Source organism: Ylistrum balloti, unplaced genomic scaffold (assembly GCF_031769215.1).
Source record: "Ylistrum balloti isolate Yb309-2 unplaced genomic scaffold, AGI_CSIRO_Ybal_v1 Utg369840, whole genome shotgun sequence".
Lineage (NCBI taxonomy): Eukaryota > Metazoa > Mollusca > Bivalvia > Pectinida > Pectinidae > Ylistrum > Ylistrum balloti.
The window spans coordinates 514,192-536,625 of record NW_026781998.1 but is presented as its reverse complement, the minus strand read 5'-3'; the positions used below and the strand labels follow the sequence as shown (position 1 = coordinate 536,625).

General features: G+C 34.8%; 2 protein-coding genes across 3 annotated transcripts; one reads left to right on the top strand and one right to left on the bottom strand.

The window, feature by feature from the left end:
• Positions 1-39: 39 nt before the first annotated feature.
• Positions 40-11,562, top strand: LOC132545292 (phospholysine phosphohistidine inorganic pyrophosphate phosphatase-like). 2 transcript variants are annotated; one of them, XM_060208965.1, is made up of 7 exons: positions 40-179; positions 4,501-4,688; positions 5,609-5,762; positions 6,328-6,391; positions 7,516-7,608; positions 10,021-10,112; positions 10,852-11,562. In XM_060208965.1, exons 1-7 carry the CDS (start codon positions 61-63, stop codon positions 10,973-10,975), a joined length of 834 nt encoding a protein of 277 aa, XP_060064948.1. In that variant the 5' UTR covers positions 40-60; the 3' UTR covers positions 10,976-11,562. The 2 variants fall into 2 exon arrangements, with proteins under 2 accessions (XP_060064948.1, XP_060064947.1); XM_060208964.1 differs by having other exon boundaries at positions 7,516-7,662.
• A 3,033-nt stretch (positions 11,563-14,595) lies between these two features.
• Positions 14,596-21,303, bottom strand: LOC132545314 (putative succinate dehydrogenase [ubiquinone] cytochrome b small subunit, mitochondrial). Its single transcript, XM_060208993.1, has 5 exons — positions 21,273-21,303; positions 18,846-18,905; positions 18,285-18,434; positions 16,580-16,739; positions 14,596-15,328 (listed from the first exon to the last, which is right to left on the bottom strand). The coding sequence occupies exons 1-5, from the start codon at positions 21,301-21,303 to the stop codon at positions 15,169-15,171; spliced, it is 561 nt and encodes a 186-aa protein (XP_060064976.1). The 3' UTR covers positions 14,596-15,168.
• Between the last annotated feature and the right edge of the window lie 1,131 nt (positions 21,304-22,434).

The following is a 22,434-nucleotide window of genomic DNA, read 5'->3' as shown; positions in this document are numbered from 1 at the left end:
TCTGAGGTGCACCGAATGCTTACAACGGGAAAGGTTTACGGGTCCGGACATTAAGGGAACATGACAAGCGCAGAGAAATGGACAGACGGTGTAGATGGTGTTTTATTGGACATGACAGGAGTTTTGTGCGAAAGCGGACAATCCAACGCCATCAAAGGTTCTGTCGATGCAGTCAAGCGGCAAGTTTTCATTACTTTTTTAAACATGAAAACCAGTTACCCTGACCGTATATTAAATCAATATTTCTACTTTCATTTTCATTTGTTCTACGCTAGATCCCAAGTGAAATTATCCATAAAGCTGAATGATATATTTTTAAAAAGACAGTTAAGACTGGACAGTGGCCGCCATTTCATGTCAAGAGTATTGAGCAATGAAAACATTTAGAGGTCAAAACTTGACGGACTACATACAGTAGTACTGTACCAACGCTAGTACTGTGTTGGTCTTCGAGAAAATGTATAAAATCAGGGACGTAGATAGCTGTTATCTACGTCCCTGATAAAATTAACTGCTGATTTAATCGATTTCACTGTGTCCCTCTATATATGTATCTTAATGATGAATAAGACATTTATCATATGAATGTATCAAGTAATGTGAAGAGTTGCGACAATCTGTGATTTTAATTTTGTCTAGGTCGGATTGACTTAGATATACAGTAGATATATCTAAGTTTGTGATGTGACCAAGACAGACTAATGAAAATCAATGACAGGTAGTCAGAACCATTTGGGAAAGACTCTGCAATGTAGTAATGTATTTCACCTTTGTCCTTTCCTTTGGCATAAATTGAGACTGTTGTTGATGTGCCCACTTATAATTTGTGCTCCTACTTAGTTCTGATCATAACAGTGATCACAATCAATTTTCCTTTGGGTTTGGTGTAAAAGTGTTCTTTTTTCCCCTTAAACATTTGCTCAGTGGAACAAATTCCACCAGATACTGTCTCTTGCTCCACCGAAGATTGTTTTAAAACTGCCATTCATAGCATTATTCCAGTCCAAACTAAACATAAATAATGTGAACCCTATGTCTCTTTTCTCCTCCACTGAAATTGTCTTCAGCAAGTTGAAGTTGGTCAGAACCTTTTAGATGTCAAAAATAGAAAGAAAAAATACAATATGCATGGTATCCTACCATGTCTTCTTTCCAACTGACACTGTCCTTTATAATAGCAACATCACCTGTCATGTCATCTTAACTTCATGTTGTATATCCCTACCAAGAGACTTTATGTATGATCCACTCGGTTCCCTTTCCATCATTAGATGTAGATGTGAACATCATTCTGGCAAATTGAACACAGGATATGAATGAATAGAACATCAACATTACCTTGTTTTGCACTCTGGCCATTGTGCAGACTACCACCTACTACAATTATAAAGGCTACAACTCAGTCTGTTTTTTTTTTAATGTTTTCATTTATATTGTCAATCTGCCAACATATTTACTGGTTTGGTGCTTGAATTGTTTGTTTAATCCAAAGCTTAAAATAAGCTTGCTGAAACTATTTCATTATATTTTCATACTGGACCTAGAATGATCCTTATCTGTATATGATAAAAGGTTGAAATAACCTCACACCTTTGTTTGATACAAGGTAAAGAATCTTCACACCTGTGTATGTATATGATACAAGGTAGAGACCAGTGGTTTTTGGGACTCAGATACTGGTATATGGAGCCAGGAGTCATACACTTGCTTCAAATTTTGAGATCCCACTATGTCTATTTTGACTAATCAAAATTTTGGAATACATGCTCTGGACACACATTAGGAAATCCTATAAAATTACTAAGCACTTCATCTTGGTAGATTCTCACAGCAGTATATTATGAGGTAGAGATGTCCTCACACCTGTATATCATACATAATAAAGACAACTTCACATCTGTTTATGGTACATAGTAGAGATAACTCACACCTGTATATGATACATGATAGAGATATCCTCACACCTGTATATAATACATGATAGAGATATCCTCACACCTGTATATTATACATAATAAAGACAACTTCACACCTGTTTATGGTACATAGAAGAGATAACTCACACCTGTATATAAATACATGATAGAGATAACTCACACCTGTATATAATACATGATAGATATATCCTCACACCTGTATATAATACATGATAGAAATAACTCACACCTGTATATAATACATGATAGAGATATCCTCACACCTGTATATAATACATGATAGAGATATCCTCACACCTGTATATAATACATGATAGAGATATCCTCACACCTGTATATAATACATGATAGAGATAACTCACACCTGTATATAATACATGATAGAGATATCCTCACACCTGTATATAATACATGATAGAGATATCCTCACACCTGTATATAATACATGATAGAGATATCCTCACACCTGTATATAATACATGATAGAGATAACTCACACCTGTATATAATACATGATAGAAATAACTCACACCTGTATATAATACATGATAGAGATAACTCACACCTGTATATAATACATGACAGAGATAACAGATATATCCTCACACCTGTATATAATACATGATAGATATAATACATGATAACTCACACCTGTATATAATACATGATATAATACATGATAGAGATATCCTCACACCTGTATATAATACATGATAGAGATATCCTCACACCTGTATATAATACTTGATAGAGTTAACTCACACCTGTATATAATACATGATAGAGATATCCTCACACCTGTATATAATACATGATAGAAATAACTCACACCTGTATATAATACATGATAGAGATATCCTCACACCTGTATATAATACATGATAGAGATATCCTCACACCTGTATATAATACATGATAGAGATATCCTCACACCTGTATATAATACATGATAGAGATAACTCACACCTGTATATAATACATGATAGAGATATCCTCACACCTGTATATAATACATGATAGAGATATCCTCACACCTGTATATAATACATGATAGAGATATCCTCACACCTGTATATAATACATGATAGAGATAACTGTATATAATACATGATAGAGATATACACTCATCATAGAGATACACCTGTATATAATACATGATAGAGATAACTCACACCTGTATATAATACATGATAGAAATAACTCACACCTGTATATAATACATGATAGAGATAACTCACACCTGTATATAATACATGATAGAGATATCCTCACACCTGTATATAATACATGATAGAGATATCCTCACACCTGTATATAATACATGATAGATATAACTCACACCTGTATATAATACATGATAGAGATATCCTCACACCTGTATATAATACATGATAGAGATATCCTCACACCTGTATATAATACATGATAGAGATATCCTCACACCTGTATATAATACATGATAGAGATATCCTCACACCTGTATATAATACATGATAGAGATAACTCACACCTGTATATAATACATGATAGAGATAACTCACACCTGTATATAATACATGATAGAGATAACTCACACCTGTATATAATACATGATAGAAATAACTCACACCTGTATATAATACATGATAGAGATAACTCACACCTGTATATAATACATGATAGAAATAACTCACACCTGTATATAATACATGATAGAGATAACTCACATCTGTATATAATACATGATAGATATATCCTCACACCTGTATATAATACATGATAGAGATAACTCACACCTGTATATAATACATGATAGAGATATCCTCACACCTGTATATAATACATGATAGATATATCCTCACACCTGTATATAATACATGATAGAGATATCCTCACACCTGTATATAATACATGATAGAGATAACTCACACCTGTATATAATACATGATAGAGATAACTCACATCTGTATATAATACATGATAGATATATCCTCACACCTGTATATAATACATGATAGAGATATCCTCACACCTGTATATAATACATGATAGAGATATCCTCACACCTGATATCATGATAGAGATATCCTCACACCTGTATATAATACATGATAGAGATAACTCACATCTGTATATAATACATGATAGAGATAACTCACACCTGTATATAATACATGATAGAGATATCCTCACACCTGTATATAATACATGATAGAGATAACTCACATCTGTATATAATACATGATAGAGATAACTCACACCTGTATATAATACATGATAGAGATAACTCACACCTGTATATAATACATGATAGAGATAACTCACATCTGTATATTATGAATGGAGGTAGAGATATTCTTACACCTGTATATAATACATTAAAAGTAGAGGTATCCTCACACCTGTATATGATACACAGTAAAACAGATTGTACGTAACATCAAAGTATTATGTATATTAAAAACAATTTAAAAGTCACTCTTGAGATATATCCTCTGTATTTAGAACCAACAGGGACAGCATATTGTGCTTGTTTGAGATTTAACGTGTGTGTTGATCTTTTATAGAAACATATTTTTAACAGACTTAAAGAGGCTGGGCTGCCAGTTCGGTTTTGTACCAATGAGACAACCTACACCAGTCAAGCATTAGTAGAGAAAATGAAAGGCTTTGGGTTTGACATTAAACCAGAAGAAGTGTTTTCACCAATTCCAGCCATGTGTCAGGTTCTGAAGGAAAGAGAGCTCCATCCACATCTTCTTGTACATCCTAGTGAGTACTGGTACTAATGGTGTTCACAAGGTATCATGAAAATAGCTTTACCATTGGTCAAAGTTTGAGGTCAAATTGATTAATATGTTATAAGCAAAAATAGTTGAAATAAATGAGGAGATGCTTGACTGAAGGTCAAGGCCATCAGGTTATATATGAAACATCTTTTATTATATTTCACAGGCAAATGTGTATGTCTCTTATGCAATTAGCAAAATTCAATATCAGTGTAACACTCAGGTCTAGAGTCTGAAACAAGGTATGGCCCTTCCAGAGGTGTTTCAGTACTCTTGTTTTTTGAATTGTAATGAATTCAACATCTTTACAGATTTCAAACTTATTTGATATTTTCCGTACCATTTCCCCTTTTTTAAATCAACAGATATATTGTCTGTAAGGGGTCAACCCCACCTCCTGCCACTTTTAAACACAACAGGATAGGAAGTGGACCTCTCACCTAAACCTGAGAAAGTCCAATAGTTTACAATTTTAGAAGACCCTGGAGTGTGCTGCTTTCGGGTATCACATGAAACCAGGGTATTAAGTTACAGCTATACAATATCATTGCTGTAGAAACCTGTGCTGCTTTGTCAGAGTGAAACATTATACACGGTGATAAAACTGTATTGTCAGATTGTTATGTTTATTTACTGAATTGTTACATTAAATTTAGTTACAGACATAACTTTTTACTTTCTTGTTTTTTGAAAATTAACACCAAACAATTACATTTTTATAATCATAATGATGTAAAAGCTTGCGTTGGCTCATCAGGGATGCATATTGCTTTAGCAATACTCAGTTATATGATGTTTTTTTTTATAGCTACACATATCATTTTTAGCTACCGGGTAAAACTGTTTTTTTTTTTTTTTTTTATTTATTGTTGATATTGATTACAAACTGAAATTTGTTAACAGATGCACTTGCAGACTTTAGTGATGTGAGTACTGAGAACCCTAACTGTGTGGTGCTGGGCGATGCCGTAGACGAGTACTCCTACGATAATCTGAATAAGGCATTTCAGGTCCTGATCTCTCTCAACAAGCCATCTCTTTTCTCCCTTGGCAAAGGGTATGTTCAGTTATAGTGTATAAACTGTCTTGACAATGTGTTGTAATCTTTGTGTGACTGTGTTTTCATTTATACATGTATTTACATTTGTAAATTTTTAAAAATAAAAAATCTTAGCCTAAAAATGAACAATATTCATCTCAGTTTTACATTCTGACTTTATATTAAAGTTTCATGACCAGCAGATATATTAGTTGTCTCAATTTTTATTTTTATAATGGTGGGCTATTCAAATAGCTCTGCATCCGTGGTCTGTCCATCGGTAAACAATTTTTTTTATCATTATTTCTTGAAAAATACTGGATGGATCTTTGTCATATTGCATATGTAGATTCCCCTTGGTCTCTATTTGTGCCTGTTTGATTTTGGGACTGGTAAAAAGAACAAAATGGCCGAAAGACGGCCCATCTTGGATTTGATTTTGAAAGTTTGTTATCTCTTTTTCTTGAGAAGTACATGATGGTTCTCTCTCATTTCCAAAAGAGCTATAATTAAGCAAATCACTTTTACAATATATACACTATGTAACATTGTGTTATAACAAGTAAAATTTGTTTTTTGACAGGAGGTACTATAAAGATGGAGAGGATTTAGTGCTAGATGTAGGGTCATTCTGTAGTGCTTTAGAGGTAAGACTGAAATACATTATTCATGTTGGAATTTAACATACTGTTACATTTACTCAACATATTTTAAACAAATTTAATGAGACATACTTGTATCTTTATTGTTGAATATGGTACTGCATCAGTGTTGAATTCATCATCATGTAAAAGATTTTCACTTTCAATAAGGTATCCAGTGTGGTACCCTGGCTTACTATACTCTATGCTTACTTTGTAAGAAGATGAAGAAGAATTCTCAATAACTAAGTCAGTTAAGGAAGCTCTGGTTGTCAACAAAAGGATTTTTCTATACTTTGTTAACTAGGCAAATATCACATGCTGTGATGTTACACACCAGTCTAAAAGTACTGAATATTCTCCCTTGTATAACCATCTGAGAAAGCAGTCATCATATGTTTGTTTGGTTCAGAGTTTCTTTCTGTCATCAGATTTGCAGTATTATTTTTAAAATGTACTCTGCATTAGAAAAGCTTGAGATGTATGTTTTCTTTTGTATTAAAAGATGAAATGTTAAAAATATAGCTTAGTACAATGTGTTTCTAAGATGTAACTTGTTTTGATTGAATTCCTCAAGGACAAAAACTTTAAAGACCAGGGGTCTGATACTATTTTCTTGGAAGTTTAAATTTTCTAAAAACACAATACATTTTTAAGAAAGAAGAAGAAAGAAGATAAGAAAGTAAAATTTGTCCATTGTTGTTAAATCAGGCGGTCGTATATTAGCGTCATCTTCGTCCGTCCGTCTGTATGTCCGTCCATTTCTTGTGAACGCAACTCCTCCTAAACTAATCATCAGATTTTCATGAAACTTGCTCAGTGTCACTACTACAATGGGTAGATGTGCATGAAGGGGCAATTTTTTGGTTCGTTGATTTTTGTAAGATTTATGCCATTTTAAACGTTGTATCTGTAGCTTTCTCATAGTTGAGCCTTGTGAACGCAACTCCTGAAATAATCATCAGACTTTCACGAAACTTGCTCAGTGTCACTACTACAATGTTTCGATGTGCATGAAGGGGAGATTTTACGATTCATTGATTTTTGTAAGATTTATGCCATTTTATCTTGATCTTTATATTTTGTGGTGGTGTATATTGTGTCCACTGCACTCTTGTTTTATTTTATAGTATGCCTGTGATATTAAAGCTGAAGTAGTAGGGAAACCATCTGCTATCTTTTTTAACACTGCTGTGAAGGACATGGGCCTCAGTGCTGACAAGGTGAGATCAGAAGATGGACTAATGAGCCAAACAGGATATGTTTATTTGTTTGGAGTTAGTGTTCCACTTTAGGAATTATCAATAACATTATAAATATAGATAAATAATTCTGGGTGCTCTTTGTTGCTTTATTGTTTATTTATTCATTTTTAGCGGTTACAATATATATACCATTTCTTGTGTGTTTATTCTTTCAGGATTATTCTTAATGTGTATTCTTGAATATTTCAAATTGAAAAGTGTAGTGACAGTAACATAAAGCTTTCATGGAATTGAATAATTATAATCATTATAGAAGTCAGAACAACATTAATATATAACAAACAATATTGCTGGAATCAGAGAAAGTGATTTTTGGTAATTTATGAATTAATGTATACTCAACATAAAAAGAAATTTACAAAGTTCCCCCTAACAGTACACCTTCGCTGTAAGGAAATAATGGAATATTTGGTAAGGTTTTACATCAAGAATGACCTCCCTTCTCAACAATCTACCCTAAAAGCAGTCAAGGGTGACAGTATCATTGTCTGACTTTGTGAGCTTCTTTAGCCAAATCATGTGGCGTGATCAAGCCAAGACTGATTTTTTAATAATAATAATTCCAAGTTCAACCCCATTAATTTTCCATGTTGGCATTTTGATTTCGCCATTGACTGAGATGCCAAACTTAATGCAATTTCAGAGGGGTGGAGCAATTGCGACCTTGATAGATGGTCATAGCCAAACTGCTGTCGCATGTCATTTTGGCATTGCCTTGTGAACAATTAACCGTCTCTATACACGTTTCCATGCTACTGGGTTAGTTTCTGATTGTCTTAGGAGCAGTAGTCTGCATGTAACCTCCTCAAAACAAGACAGGTTGATTTGAGTGTCACACTTGTGCAACAGATTCAAGACTGCAGTAGAGACTGTGTCGCATAATTAGGTACTTATTGCAGACCTATTAGTGCTCAAACTGCCAGAAACTGCTTGCGTACTGAGAGAATCGTTGCGTGCCGACCTTATATCAGGCCACTACGGAGCAGCAAGTGCCTCTTGACTGGATGCAAAGACATGGCCCAGAAAGGTTAAGGATGCGTTGGTGTTCAGTGACAAGTCTAGATTATGTCTGTATTGTCAAATAGAAAAAAAGGGTATATCGCAGAAGCGGTGAGCATTTCACCGACATATGCATGGTTGAAAGCGATAGATTTGATGGGTCTGTTGTAACGGTTTGGGGAGGCATCTCCCATAGTGGTCCTGGATCCAAACCTCAATGCTGTTCAATACAGAGACCAGATCCTCCAACCACATGTCCTTCTACGTCTTGGACGTCATAACCCAAATTTTCAGCAAGACAATGCTCGACCACATGTTTCTAGAGCCTGTTGTGACTTTCTTATGGCAAACATAATTCAGCCTCTGGAATGGCCCCCATATAGCCCCAACATGTCTCCCATTGAGCACCTGTGGGATAAGGTGGACAGGTGTAGAAAGTAAAAATCCCCAACTTACCGAGCCCAGTTGATCCCAGCATTAACACAAGAATGGAACAACATTCCTTTAAGACAAATTAATGTTCTCATGAATTCAATGCATAGGAGAATCAGTGCAGGGATAGGTGCAAGAGGTGCCCACACAAGGTACTGTAGTGTCATTTTGTTTTTCGCAGGTACCCCACTTTGAGTAACTATTGACAACACGAGTGACATCACACAGACTTTTCCTCTACAATATTGTAAAGAGTAGACTTGTCTGCATAATTTAATTGTTTGTTTCTATTTTTGTTGAGTATATTTTGTAAATCATCATTGATCCTCTAAATTATGTTACTTTCAGTTCTACCTTGGATGAAGATAAATACCTCCATTTTAAATTTTATTTTAAAACAATTGCAAACAAGTTATCCAATTTATACTTCTCATTGTTTTTGGCCTGGGTGGAAGTGTGCGAGGGGTCTTACTGTTGGATGAAACCAAAGTATCCAAGGAGAGCCTACATGGTCAGGCAGGTGGCTCCATACCTTTACACGTCCATTCTGAAAATTTAACCCATCTTGGTGAAAGGGAGTGTGTTACCATCACCCAAGTACCTACATTTTAAAATCCATACTTCTGTTGGCAGAATATTATGTAATATCTTACTTGAATGTTATGCTGATGATGTAGGTTCAGAATCCTTTGTACTCTGACAGTATTTTGTGTTTCAAAGGCATGAACAGTTGTACATGTACTGTATATAGAAAGTTATGCGTAGGAGAAATTTACTTAAAATACTCGGGAAGTCATTTTGCAACCCACCCCCAAATATAACAGTATATGGTTAATTAATATTTATATATTAATAATGTGTTGACACAGGACAGGAGAACAAAGTATCAGCATGTAGTTCTACTCAAAAATAATCAAACAATATAAAATCTTTTACCAGGTTGTGATGGTGGGAGATGACATTGTGAGTGACGTAGGAGGGGCGCTGTCAACAGGGATGAAAGGGGTGCTTGTACGTTCAGGGAAATACAGGTGAGTTAGTAGAGACAGACAAAGGTAGGAGGGATGAGAGGGGTACTAGTATATACTTAGGTTCAAAGATACAGGTGAGTTAGTGGAGACAGACAAAGGTAGGAGGGATGAGAGGGGTACTAGTATATACTTAGGTTCAAAGATACAGGTGAGTTAATGGAGACAGACAAAGGTAGGAGGGATGAGAGGTGTACTAGTATATACTTTGGTTCAAAGATACAGGTGAGTTCGTGGAGAAGATAGTGGAGACACCAAGATAGGATGGATGAGAGGGGTAGGAGTATGTACAGACAAATACAAGTGAGTTAGAGGAGACGGACCAATTAATGATGGGATGGGAAAGGTGCTTGTAAGTACAGACAAATATAGGTTAGAGGAGACAACAAGATAGGAGAAATGTTTGGGACTACGTACCGATAAGTAGTTGTGTGGTATAAAGGAAACTTTACTCTTTTATTTTGCTTTGTGTTATTGGTATTCTGTCTCAATTCTATCATCTGCAAAATAAAATTGTTTTTTTATGAAGAAGAATTGAGTTAACTGGAGTCTTTTATTCGCTGTTGTCGTTTAATTCAAATTATTTTATTGATGTTCTGGTAACAGTGTGTAAGTGTTTATGACGTAATTTGTTTTGTAATTGCATATAATTTGCTTGTCCCTGCCTTTAGTAAAGTAAAACTTACAGTCCTTTAAAAAACCAACAGCTGGTTTTGTGAAAACTTTTGTGTCTACTTTTCAGAACCACTGATGAAAATCACCCAAAAGTCAAACCATCAGCCATTGTCAATGATCTATCAGAAGCAGTGGACATTTTGTTAAAATCCAGAAAACCAAACTGGGATGGTCTTGCAGAACTTGCATAGCTACTAATTTTCAATTTGTCTTCCGACAATTTCCCTGCTGTTATACCCTACGTCATCCAGGATTTATGTCCATTACAATCCATCAGAACCTGAACTCATCCATCCTGATTATGTAATGTCATCAGCATTCATTGTGACATTGAGTGTGCAGCTAGAGTGGCTTCAACTGGACAATTTTGTAACAAATTTATGTCTAAACGGTTTACCTTTTTAATTGATGTTAATTAATAGTATACTAATTGTTTTTGTTTCGTTTTGTTATATAATTACCTGTGTTAGGAAATTATAAAATATTTTATTGAAAGGATTTATTATGGTTTACAGTACATTTTACAATTTAAGTTATGGTTTTTTATGGTCTATTGTGTCAAGACGAGGAGAAATAGACTGGTCATTTCAATAACACAAATTTTCTCAGTTATCAGCCCACTCACAACACTTGAAGGAGTCATCCAAGCTCTACTATATTCATTTGTATTTGTAAATATAACCATAAATATAGGTCAGTCAAAATGATCTGCCATGTTTACATTGGTTACAGGTGAATCAAAATTCAGTGTACATTAAATTTCACATGGTTGGTTGGATGGGGCAGTGGTATTATTTTGTAAAACACACTTGCCTTTACCTTGGTGTTCCTAGTTTGTTCGTTGATTGGACATGACAAGTATTTAGCAATCTACCCAACCATTTGGATATTCTCCTGATACTCTGGTTTCTGCCGAAAACCATCCAGGCCAACAGGAATGAATGATATAAGTTTACAGCTATTTTAAGGGATTAGTGTTAAGTAAAGTTTATGATAAACTAAGTCTCAACATCCATGGGCATTTACTGTACTGTTAATACAACGGGCCGAAAGAAATACTGGTTGCCTTTCCAGGAAGTGCAATAAAAGATAAATATGGAGTGAAAAAGATTTCAGGTTTAATTTATGAGAAAGTTTTCTACAATATTTGCTTACATAATTAATCATGTGATAAAAAGGCCTGATGAAAAGTCTAAAACTGTTTCAGAAATGTCATTGAAATGAAAACTCCTGTAAGATCCTTTGTCGATTACATGCCTCTTGATCTGATATGTATTTAAATCATGGAAGTCAATTGCCATTGACATGTATTCTCAAAAGTCATAAAGATCTGATTTGTTTTATGTTATGTTTATTATATTTATTTGATCGTGAAATATAATTTTAATTGAGATTTATTGTCATCATTGTTGAATACAAATACAGTGTAACCCACTTAATATCATGTTCCTTTTGTCAGGAGAAGTGGGATAATCAGACAAATGTGACATTGACACGTTGGCACATTTTTGGATGTCTAAACCTGTTATGTCATTTGCAATTTGATTTAGTTTAAAAAAAATAGACAAAAAAAAAAAAAAAAAAGACCACCCAAATTTATGAGATGCACCGTTTATCAGTAGTCATATAACTTTGATATCTATATTTATACCAAGCATTTTCACTTCTCAGTTAGTACACAGTAACTATAAAACACAATGAAACCATTTTATTCAGAACACAGAAATGCTTTCATTTTTAATAGGAAGATGACTAAATCATAACAAGATTTTTTTTATGTATAGAATGTCGTGCCAGTAATATAAACTGATAACTTAGGTTGTTATACTAATTAACAGTTAAATGTAACTGTATGCCAATAACTGAATAATGTGTTGTACTGTACCACAGCACTTGATGTACTGAACATAGTATTCAACTATTTTAAAACCAGATCTGTACTTTTATTTGCATTGATGTTGTAATTAATGATTGTTTGCTTGGTTTATCACCCCATGAAAAGATTGCATAATTTTGAAATGGGGTCTTCTTGGAGTAGCTGGTGGCTTCTTCACTGAACAACATACAGAAGGCCCATCACATTTCATTCAGAGCAATTATGGTAAACTGTTTTGCCTAACAACGCAATTATGACAGGACAGACTTCTCAGCATCTGGCATGAGCTTCACCCAAAGTTAGATAAGCAAACACTCTGCGACTGAGCCATATTTGCCTCAATTCCCATAGAACGGATGACCTCTGCAGATAGATTCGTGTAGATCTGAGAATGGTGTAAGCATGAACCATATTTTAGGGCCAATGTGTTATATTGTGATAAGTTGACAGATTTGGTATTATTGACCTCCAAACCTTGGCTGATGACCACAAACTATAGTTTGCCCATTGTCCACACCCTGCCATCCATCTGTAATCATGACAGTCATAAACAATCTGGAGATATATTTCTCAGATTTGATGTGTATGTTCCTAATGGTGCCTAGTTGTGTAGTGATCAGTGAAACAAACCTACTAACAAGCAGCCATCGTTAATGTAGACTAGAAGTTTGTTATTGCTATCTCTTGTGACATAGAGGGATATTCTCAAACTCAATACATTTGTCTGTATGTTCCCCTCTATCCCAGGTTCCACCCATTTAACTTTTCGACTGATCAGTAAATCAAGGATTTTTAAGTTTTGTTATCACTGTTTCTTGAGAATTACTAAATTAACATTTTGCAGACTAAGTAGGTAGGTTCCCCTCGATCTCAAGTTGTGCCCAATTTATTGTCAGGCTGATCTAGAAACAAAATGGCTCACAAACAGTCATCTTGGATTTTGACAGTTGAAGATTATGACCTTTTCTTGAGAAATACAGAAACTTATATGTTGGTTTCCCATAGTTGGCAGTTATGCTCACCAAAATTTTAATCTGATTAGAAAAAGATTTGTTTTTTTATATAAGTGAATTCCTTTTATTGCTATTTCTTAAAGTACTGGAAAGATATTTCTCACACTTTATACATGTACAATGTTCCTTTGGTTCATAGATTTACTTGTTCAGTCTAATTGAAAAAAAAATACTGATGAAGTCCTCTTGGATTTGACAAAATGAAGGTTATTTTTCAAACTTTATTCCCATCAATCTGTAGTTGTGGATGACAGATCAATATTTAAATGGATCAGGCAACAAAATTGATGAGAGATGGCAATTTGAAGTTAAAAACTGTTATCAAGATGATGCATTGTTCCTGTTGGAATCTAGTGAAAGGGATTGGAAAGAAGGGAAATTATCCAGTCTATAAAAAAGATACAGGTCAAACATGGTTAACAAGCGAAAACTCTTGTTCTGAAGATGAAAAATTTCAACCACTTTGAATCATCTAACAAGAAAGTGGGTCAAGATAATTTATTTGAACAAGCATGATGGCTCTTGAGGAAAGGTCATTGGAAAAAAAGTTGCTCGACAGACCCTCTACCACAAGATCAGCTCACTTGCCTTTCCAGCAGGTGAGTCAAGCAATACTTCCTTTAGTCAAGGGATACTCCCCAACATGAGCATCACCACAACACTGACTTTACTTGATGTCAGCTGATCAGGATACAGTTACCTCATACTTAAATCTATTCCAGAAATATAGGATTGGGAGATGTGTTGAGTCACTAATAACAAAATAATAAATGGTGATGATGATGACATCAGTAGATGAGGATTAGGAAAATAATCTTGGAAAATGAGGGTTGTGAAAAAGTGCCTCTTCCCCATATCCATCAATTCATTTCGGAGAGCCCTTATATAGATGGTTTTAATGCAAAACAGTAATTAACACAACTTCGATATCAAAATTCCATTTATTATATACAATGTATGCCTGCAGCACAAATCACATTTGTACATGACGTATGCACCAAAAATGAATTCCAAAATAGGATTCAATGAATATGCATGTACGCAAATAATAAATAATCAAAAAAAGATGAGAACGAAAAACTGTTTCTTCCTTTTTGTATACACATAACTATCTTATTCTTGGTAAACTGTTCCCTAAAGTCCTAATTATATGTGACGGTTCATCTCCATATCTGATATCTTCATTTCATAAACTGTAAAAGACTCAGTATAATACATTAATTATTTTTGAATAAATATCAGATTCCGTTCTAGTGCCACAATAATATTCCGACATTGGCAAAGGTAGGTGTAAAGATCATGAAGAATAAGCAAATAAACTTTTCAACCTTAAATGAGCTAAATGGTTGCGAAGAATTTTGCCAAAGTAGACATGGTGTACAAAATATTTAAAAGAAAGAATTTTCCCTTCTAATTTGTTGCAGTATCTTTTTGCAGTAAATTTCTTTATCAACATGGATAAAGATGATTAAATCTAATATATTATGTCTTGACATCACAGGGCCCAAAACATGGCAATGGCTTTAGTGATTCCAACATCATTGTAGTTAAAATGCATCATGCCTGCAAAGCCCATGATCATAACAGCATACCAGAAGTAGTGGATAGGTGGGAAGAATTTCTCAATGTAATCAACAAGCACTCCATGAACGCCCCTGAAAATAAAACAAGGAAAAATTTTAAGAACAAATGACTCTTGGATCTTATCATCTGAGTATAAATGACCTATAAATGACTTAACAGCAGTAGTGTTAGTATGAACAATTATGAAATAGTTAAAACAACTTTCAATATTTTAGAAGTTAAGGTAAGGAACCAGAAAAAAATGTTTTTTAAACAGATGATATCCATAGTGGCCTTATTGGATTTTGGACTCACCGCCAAAAAAGTTAAAATAGTGTTTTTCAAAATGGCAGCCATCTTAGACCCTGGATCTGAATTAAAAACTCTTGGTCAGCACCTTCTCAGGATCATTCATGATAAGTTTTAGATTAACCACACTAGTCTAGTGGAACTGGAGAAGAAGTTTAAAATAGGAGTTGTTCAAGAAAATCATGATTGTGTAAGAATTTCCAGCTTTTTCTGGCTCTCTAAAAGTAAAAGTTGGGGCCTCAAATGGATTATCCATATGAATAAGCGAGCATGTAAATGTGACGTGTATTAGGTATACATGTAAGCCACCTACATGTTGTCCAGGTGTGGACCCAAAAAAACATAAACTTAGTGATTGATAATCTGCTATAGTTTATGGGCAAGTCTATAGTAAAATGTGGTCATCATTGTTTAATCCACTAAATCAAAATAATGTTCTTTTGTTTGTGTCCCTTTTGGATCCCTGCTTTCTGTCATTCAGGACAACAAGGATCATGTAGGTTTATAGCAACTAATTTATTGTTGTCACTATTGACGATAATATTGTGACATCTCATGACCTTGATGACAACAGAGTTATCACCTCAAACTACGAAACTGTGTTTAAGCTTTACATAAATTTTTGTAATCAAGAGAAAATGACCCAATAGAATTCTAAGACGTTCTGCATTTGATTTGTGTTTCATAAAGATAAAAACAAAAACAAAAACCATCTTAAAAGCATTTAAATCCTTGCACTCATAGAGTATATGTCATATTTGTTTCAGTAATATGTCAAGTCATAGTATATTTTGAAACAAAACTTTATTTCCAACCATTTTTTCAGAAACGTTGCCTATTCAATGTGTTCTCTATCATTACCAAGGCTGTCAGTTAATGTCAACTGAATCCATTTGTTTAAATTTGACATTTTGCTGAATGATTGATTCATTGATCAGTGCAAAAAACAATGTGTGATGATTTTCATGAGATCTACAGTTTGTGTTGGGTAGATTTATCTAATGAATGTGTAATGGTTTTAAATAGAAACCTACCAGTGCCCATGAGCTAAAACAGTAGTAGTTAGGATGAAATCAGAGGCTGGGCCTCCATAGTAGATACAAGCAGGCAGAACAGGTATCATAGAGATTGCCACCACTCTCTCTATCTTCCAATGGGTTGAAGCCAACATGGAGTGTCCCTTCTGCTTCTCCTCTGTAGAAAGAAGGGGGAATTAGCTTTCAATGTGTTTTCCTGAACAGTTTGGAATTTTTCAGCATTAGCTTACACTTGTTGTTGGACATACTTTGTTGAATAGGAATATTTGATGTGACAATTATAAAAGCTATTAAAACATTAAGAAACAAGAGGCCAAATGGGCCTGCATTGCTCACATGGTATTCAATACACAATGTATATGCACATCTCAAATAAACAGCATATCACACTGCTGTTTTAAATTAACTTCAAAATACGATATACAGGCTTCTATAAACTTTTCAGCAAAATATTCCGATTTTAGGTCTTTGAGGTTCATCAGTCATTTAAATAGTCATTTAAAGGTTTTATGAAAGTAGACCCCTGTGACCTTGGATATGGATCAATGTCATTTCTTTAAAAAAAAAAGAAAAAAAAGTCTGGCTTCATCTTTTGAATCTGTGAGCCATATATGCTTATACAGACATTTTGATAAATCAGAATAAGTTGATAAAATGTTTTAACAAATTTGATCATTGTGGCCTTTATATGGGTCAATATCATTACTTTTTGCAAACTTTGTTGGGCTTTATCTTAGTAACGTATCAACCAAGTTGCATGCTTCTGGCCTTTTGGTTAGATAGTAGAAATTCTTTAAAAGTTTTAACAAATCTGACCCCTGTGACCTTGAATATGAGTCAAGGTAATTTCTTGTCACAGTTTTTGTCAGGCTTCATTCCAGCAATGCACTTACCAACTACCATGACATAAAGCCTCTTGGTTATTGAGAAAAAGTCACTAACATGGATAAGTTGATGCCAGATGAACAGTCATCTCACTATGGCATAAGCGAATTCACTATATTTTGGTCTGTGCAACGCATAAAACTTCAAAATTCCACAAAAAATCAGCATTTTAGATATTGAAAATTTCATTTAAAAAATATCAACCAATACCTGTTTTGATTTTATTTTTTCAAAATCCTTCAATATTCAAATATAAAATCTATTTTCAGTTTTTACACTGAATTGTACCTATTCTGACTTTAATTTGGGCTTTTTCGTCTATAGTTTCAAATACTTTATATCATTCAAATGTCATGGAGGCTGGTATTAGAGGTTTCAGTTACTTATACCTAAAGCTCAAAAAACTTCAACATCATACATTGTTTCAGAGACCTAAATTTATATTTTGTAATTTTGACTGCAATTTTTCTGTCTCTAAAATGATTTAATAAATAATTCAATCAAATTTATGTCAAGTTTTCATTAAAATGGTAGAAACGCATCCACCACGGATGCAGGGAATTAAACAATCATTTTAGCAATGTACCCTAAAATTATGAGTTAATTTGCCCTCAATAACCTTTTGAGATGTCATAGTTTGCTATTTTTAAGCTGTTACAGTTGCGTTTTTTTCTCTCCACCTCGATAATGAATGTAATATAAATTTTCTGATTGACAAAAACTAAAGTAGGCAGCAATATACCACTATATTTTCGATAGACCAATATCAAACACCTGATCATCATGAGGACTTTCCTAGGCAAAATCCAATACTTACCTGGTGTAAATGGACCTCTTCTTGCACGGAAATATTCTAGACTTGAAGATGAAGATGATGTTGAAAATACTTTAGCTGACATGTCTTTCTGAATCTCACAAGATAATGCTTTTTGTAATGCATTAGGTCGAAAGAACAATTGTCTCGCTCCTGAAAGCAAATGCAACAGTTAATAACATAACGTATCGTAGATATTTTCATTATTCATCTCAGCTGCATCTGATTGTAAGTTCAACGTTTCTAACTGATGCTTATTTAAATGCCCAGTGATTAATCGACAATTTAATCCAATGAAGCCTTCTTCTGATTGAAAAAGCAGGTTTACAAATCAGAACAATTTATGGCAATCAAAATTTGGAAGCAAACTTTTTTTTAGATAAAAACGGGATTTTCGGAGCATGACCTTGACACGACACATAATATGTATCCAATATATCGATAACTTAGCATAACATTTCACAACAATTCGCGTTAGACAAAATTTCAATATTAAAATTCAAAATCATGTAATATTATGACTGTTTTAAAAACGTAAAATTGTCAAAACATCAATTTATCTACCTCCGCAAGCACGAAGCAGTGAGCTAGTCGCCATATTGAGAGTGCTTTTAGGAGAGATAACTCTCAGTCACACACGAAAAAGGTGGTAATCCACTAATATTTGCAGGTTTTAATTTTGTATAAGGTTTCAAACGCTAAAAACTATTGGTTCATGCAAACGTAATGCTATATATCTTTCTAATGATGGGAAAGTGATACATGAGAAGTACGTCTTTAATTCAAGAACTGAGAGGGAAACCCTAATGGATAGAGTCATATCGGTCTGGACTCAATGAAGTTGTTCCGAACCGATAAAAAAGTCAACTAGGTCTTCAGGTACGTGAAGATCTTACATATCTACCAGTTCAATTCCATCAATAGTAAGTATCACCCTTTTGTTAGATTATCTGGTCATCATGTTGATCTATAACAATCGTATTTCCGCCGTCGTGCGCTGTACTTAAACTTTACATTTTAAATTCTTCTCTAGTTCCACCAGTTGAAACTTACCTGAAACGATTCTGAGATTGTCCTGACCAACCCTGGTTATTTTTCAGATCGATCCGAAATCAAATATGGCTGCGATGACCGCCATCTTGAAAAAATACAAACTTCTTTTTAAGATCGGCAGGTGCCATTCCATTGAGCTGATAGTTGGTGGGAATATTACAAGAAGGGAAGTCGCAAAAGTTGTCATTTTCGGCTTCGTTAAAAGTTAATCACTGTGGCCATTTTGTATATGGGAGACAAAACCAACAAAAAGGTAAATCCGGCAGAAACTAGGGCAACTGCATTATCCATATAATTGACTAGAGATATAATAATTATACCAAATATTATACAGACGGATAAAAAAATCCACAAACGAACAGAATAGGATCAGGTATTTATCCAGGAGAAAACAACATCGCATTATCACTCAGATTAACCGATCAGTGCTGCGTTTATAGGGCCTAATAATGCCTTATTCTAACTCTTACAGTTTAAACATGTCCTGAAGCTGAAAGGAAGAATTGGGGGCCTACTTAGATTTGGTGTGCGTTACGGTCATTTTTAAGTCCGTCGAAAATGCCTTTCAATAATTGTATAGTATACATTATCCCGAAACCCCTGGACCGGCCTAATCACGCTTACTCGTTTTTCGAAAAGCCACAGAGGGACCTCAGCGTGTAAGAGCGGATATTCCTCACACGGACCACTGTTTAAAGTAGTCCCATCCACCGAACTATGGTTAGAAAATAGTGCTTGGATCAGTACATTTGTAATTGTAATAAACATTTTTTTTGTTTGAAAGTTGGCGGGGATATTAAAATGGGTTTCGTCCGCCCGTCCTTCCATACGTCCGGATGCTGCTTTTCGCATAATATCTTTTGAAGGTCAGATCGGATTGTGATGAAACTTGGTTGGTACACTTGTTATACACTTGTTACCTTAATTCCGTCCCCAAGTTCGATTAGGAGAGCGAATTCAATATTAATGAGGCTGCCGAGACCCGTTTGGCTGATTTCGTTAATCACTCTTTGAGAAATCTTTCTGCACATTATCTTATGAACTAATGATAAGATTTTAAAGAAAATTGTTTGGTAGACTTGTTACCTCAAGCCCTTGTTCAAGTTCGATTATCGGGAAATTCTGTTCATATTTAATGAAGCTGCTGTGACCTGATTAACTGATATCTTTCAGCACCCTTACTGAATGCTTTCCGCATGTTATCTTTTGAAGTAACAAAGGAATTTTGTTGAGACAAATATTCTGTCATTATCACTTGATAAAAGAAGGAAATATAAATGTATGATAAGCTGATTTTAATATTCACAGTATTATACTACTAAATTGTTATTATATTGATCACTTGCAATGGAACTTCAAGCTGTACATTGATTATAAATGGTTTCAATACTTCAGTTCTCTATGTTGCTCACTTTAAATGTCATCTATATTCTACAAATGAACCTGGGTGAGGGATCTTAAAGACTATGTCCTTGTTATATATGTGATTTGTGTGAACGTGCTGATTTAGAGAGGGTTATGAGAGGTAACGGCAAGATAGGTTACTTTGAAGTGAACGATGGTATGATAGGAAGGGATTATCTAGGATAGATTTGAGTTTTTGAACGAGTGAGAATCAGTTTGTCCTACATGCATTTAGAGATTACATATGCCATTGGCCAAGTCAGACTCAAATCCGACTGTATGATCAGTTTGGTTCCATTGAACCAAGTGGACTCAACTAAATTTGATTTATGCCGAACATAGTGGTGGATACAATCTGGGGCATATTTATGTTGACGAAAATAGGTATAATTAAATCATAATATTAATGATAAAAAACGATTTTAATGTGAAAGTATGGATGAGATGACTTCAATTTTTACACAAAATCAACACATATTATTAAATCGTTATTTTACAATGACGTCATCAATGGCAACGGCCACCATTGTTTACCGCTCCGGTAAGCCAGAGCGTTTTTAGTCATATTACCATAGTTTACGATAGCAGACAACTGTGATAAGTGTCAATGAGTAAGTTTAGGGTAAGCGCCACAAAAGTTGGCGCTGCTTGTACCTACTTTTCCGCTGGGATTACAGCAACGACCGTTTTTCCTCGTCATGCCTACCGGAAATGGCCAAGGTAGCAACGTTAACAAAGCCAACAAAACGATCGATATCGAACCAATGACCTCTCGTTTTCGGGGACGTACAGGGAGTTCAACCAAGCAGTCAAACCCTTTCTTGACTGAACTACGGACCTGTGAGATGTGTAACAAGAACGATGGGAACCCCAACACCAAGATAATAGAGTGCGACCGGTGTCAGAAACACTTCTGCATCGCTTGTCTCGGAAAGGGAGAGAAGGAATACGAGTTCCTGAAACGATGCGACTCTATGTGGTTCTGCGCCCCGTGTAAAGTTTCCGTTGAGAAGAACTTCCAAACGGAAAAATAGTGGAGAAGAAATGCGCGGAGATCATGGCAGGCTATGAAGAGAGGATCAGGAATTTAGAAACCAGTTTAGCGGAACTGAAAGCAAAATATAGCGCGGACGATGTGAGGCATATTGTACAGGAGGAACTGGCAAGCTTTAACCCTGCCGTACAGACTCATGCTCATAGCAACCAAGAAATAACCGCTGCTGTATTACAGGAAATACAGGACAAAAAGAGGAGAGAAAATAACATAATAGTTTTTGGCGAGGAGGAAAATAATGGTAATTCCGAGGAGAGATATAAAAAGGACAACGAGGCTATAACTGAAATGCTTAAAACATGCAAGGCAACCAACAAAGCACTAACTAGAATAGCGAAAATTGTCAGACTTGGTAAACCACAGAACGATAAAAATAGGCCAATACTAGTTTCTTTTGGAAGTCTGGAAGACAAGAAGCATTCATTCAAAATTATCTCGAATATCCAGAGCAACAAAAGGTTTGAGAATGTCAGAATTAACAATGATCTCACAAAATTTCGAGAGACTAGAAGAAGCCTCTTTACGAGAAGAAGCCAAGAAACGTAATAATGAAGAATCGGGGGGGGGGGGGTTTCTTGCATCGAATAAAAGGTCCACTGTGGAACAGGAAAATTGTGAGGATCAAAATGAAAACTCCGGAAA

Excerpts from the sequence above, each read along its gene's own strand:
- LOC132545292 (XM_060208964.1), top strand. The coding sequence starts at position 61 with ATGACAAGCGCAGAGAAATGGACAGACGGTGTAGATGGTGTTTTATTG. Across the intron at positions 180-4,500 it reads TCTGTCGATGCAGTCAAGCG|ACTTAAAGAGGCTGGGCTGC; the intron begins GCAAGTTTTCAT and ends TATTTTTAACAG. Across the intron at positions 7,663-10,020 it reads GATATGTTTATTTGTTTGGA|GTTGTGATGGTGGGAGATGA; the intron begins GTTAGTGTTCCA and ends ATCTTTTACCAG.
- LOC132545314 (XM_060208993.1), bottom strand. The coding sequence starts at position 21,303 with ATGACTAAAAACGCTCTGGCTTACCGGAGCG. Across the intron at positions 18,435-18,845 it reads ACTGCTTCGTGCTTGCGGAG|GAGCGAGACAATTGTTCTTT; the intron begins GTAGATAAATTG and ends ATTTGCTTTCAG. Across the intron at positions 16,740-18,284 it reads AAGAGGTCCATTTACACCAG|AGGAGAAGCAGAAGGGACAC; the intron begins GTAAGTATTGGA and ends TTCTTTCTACAG.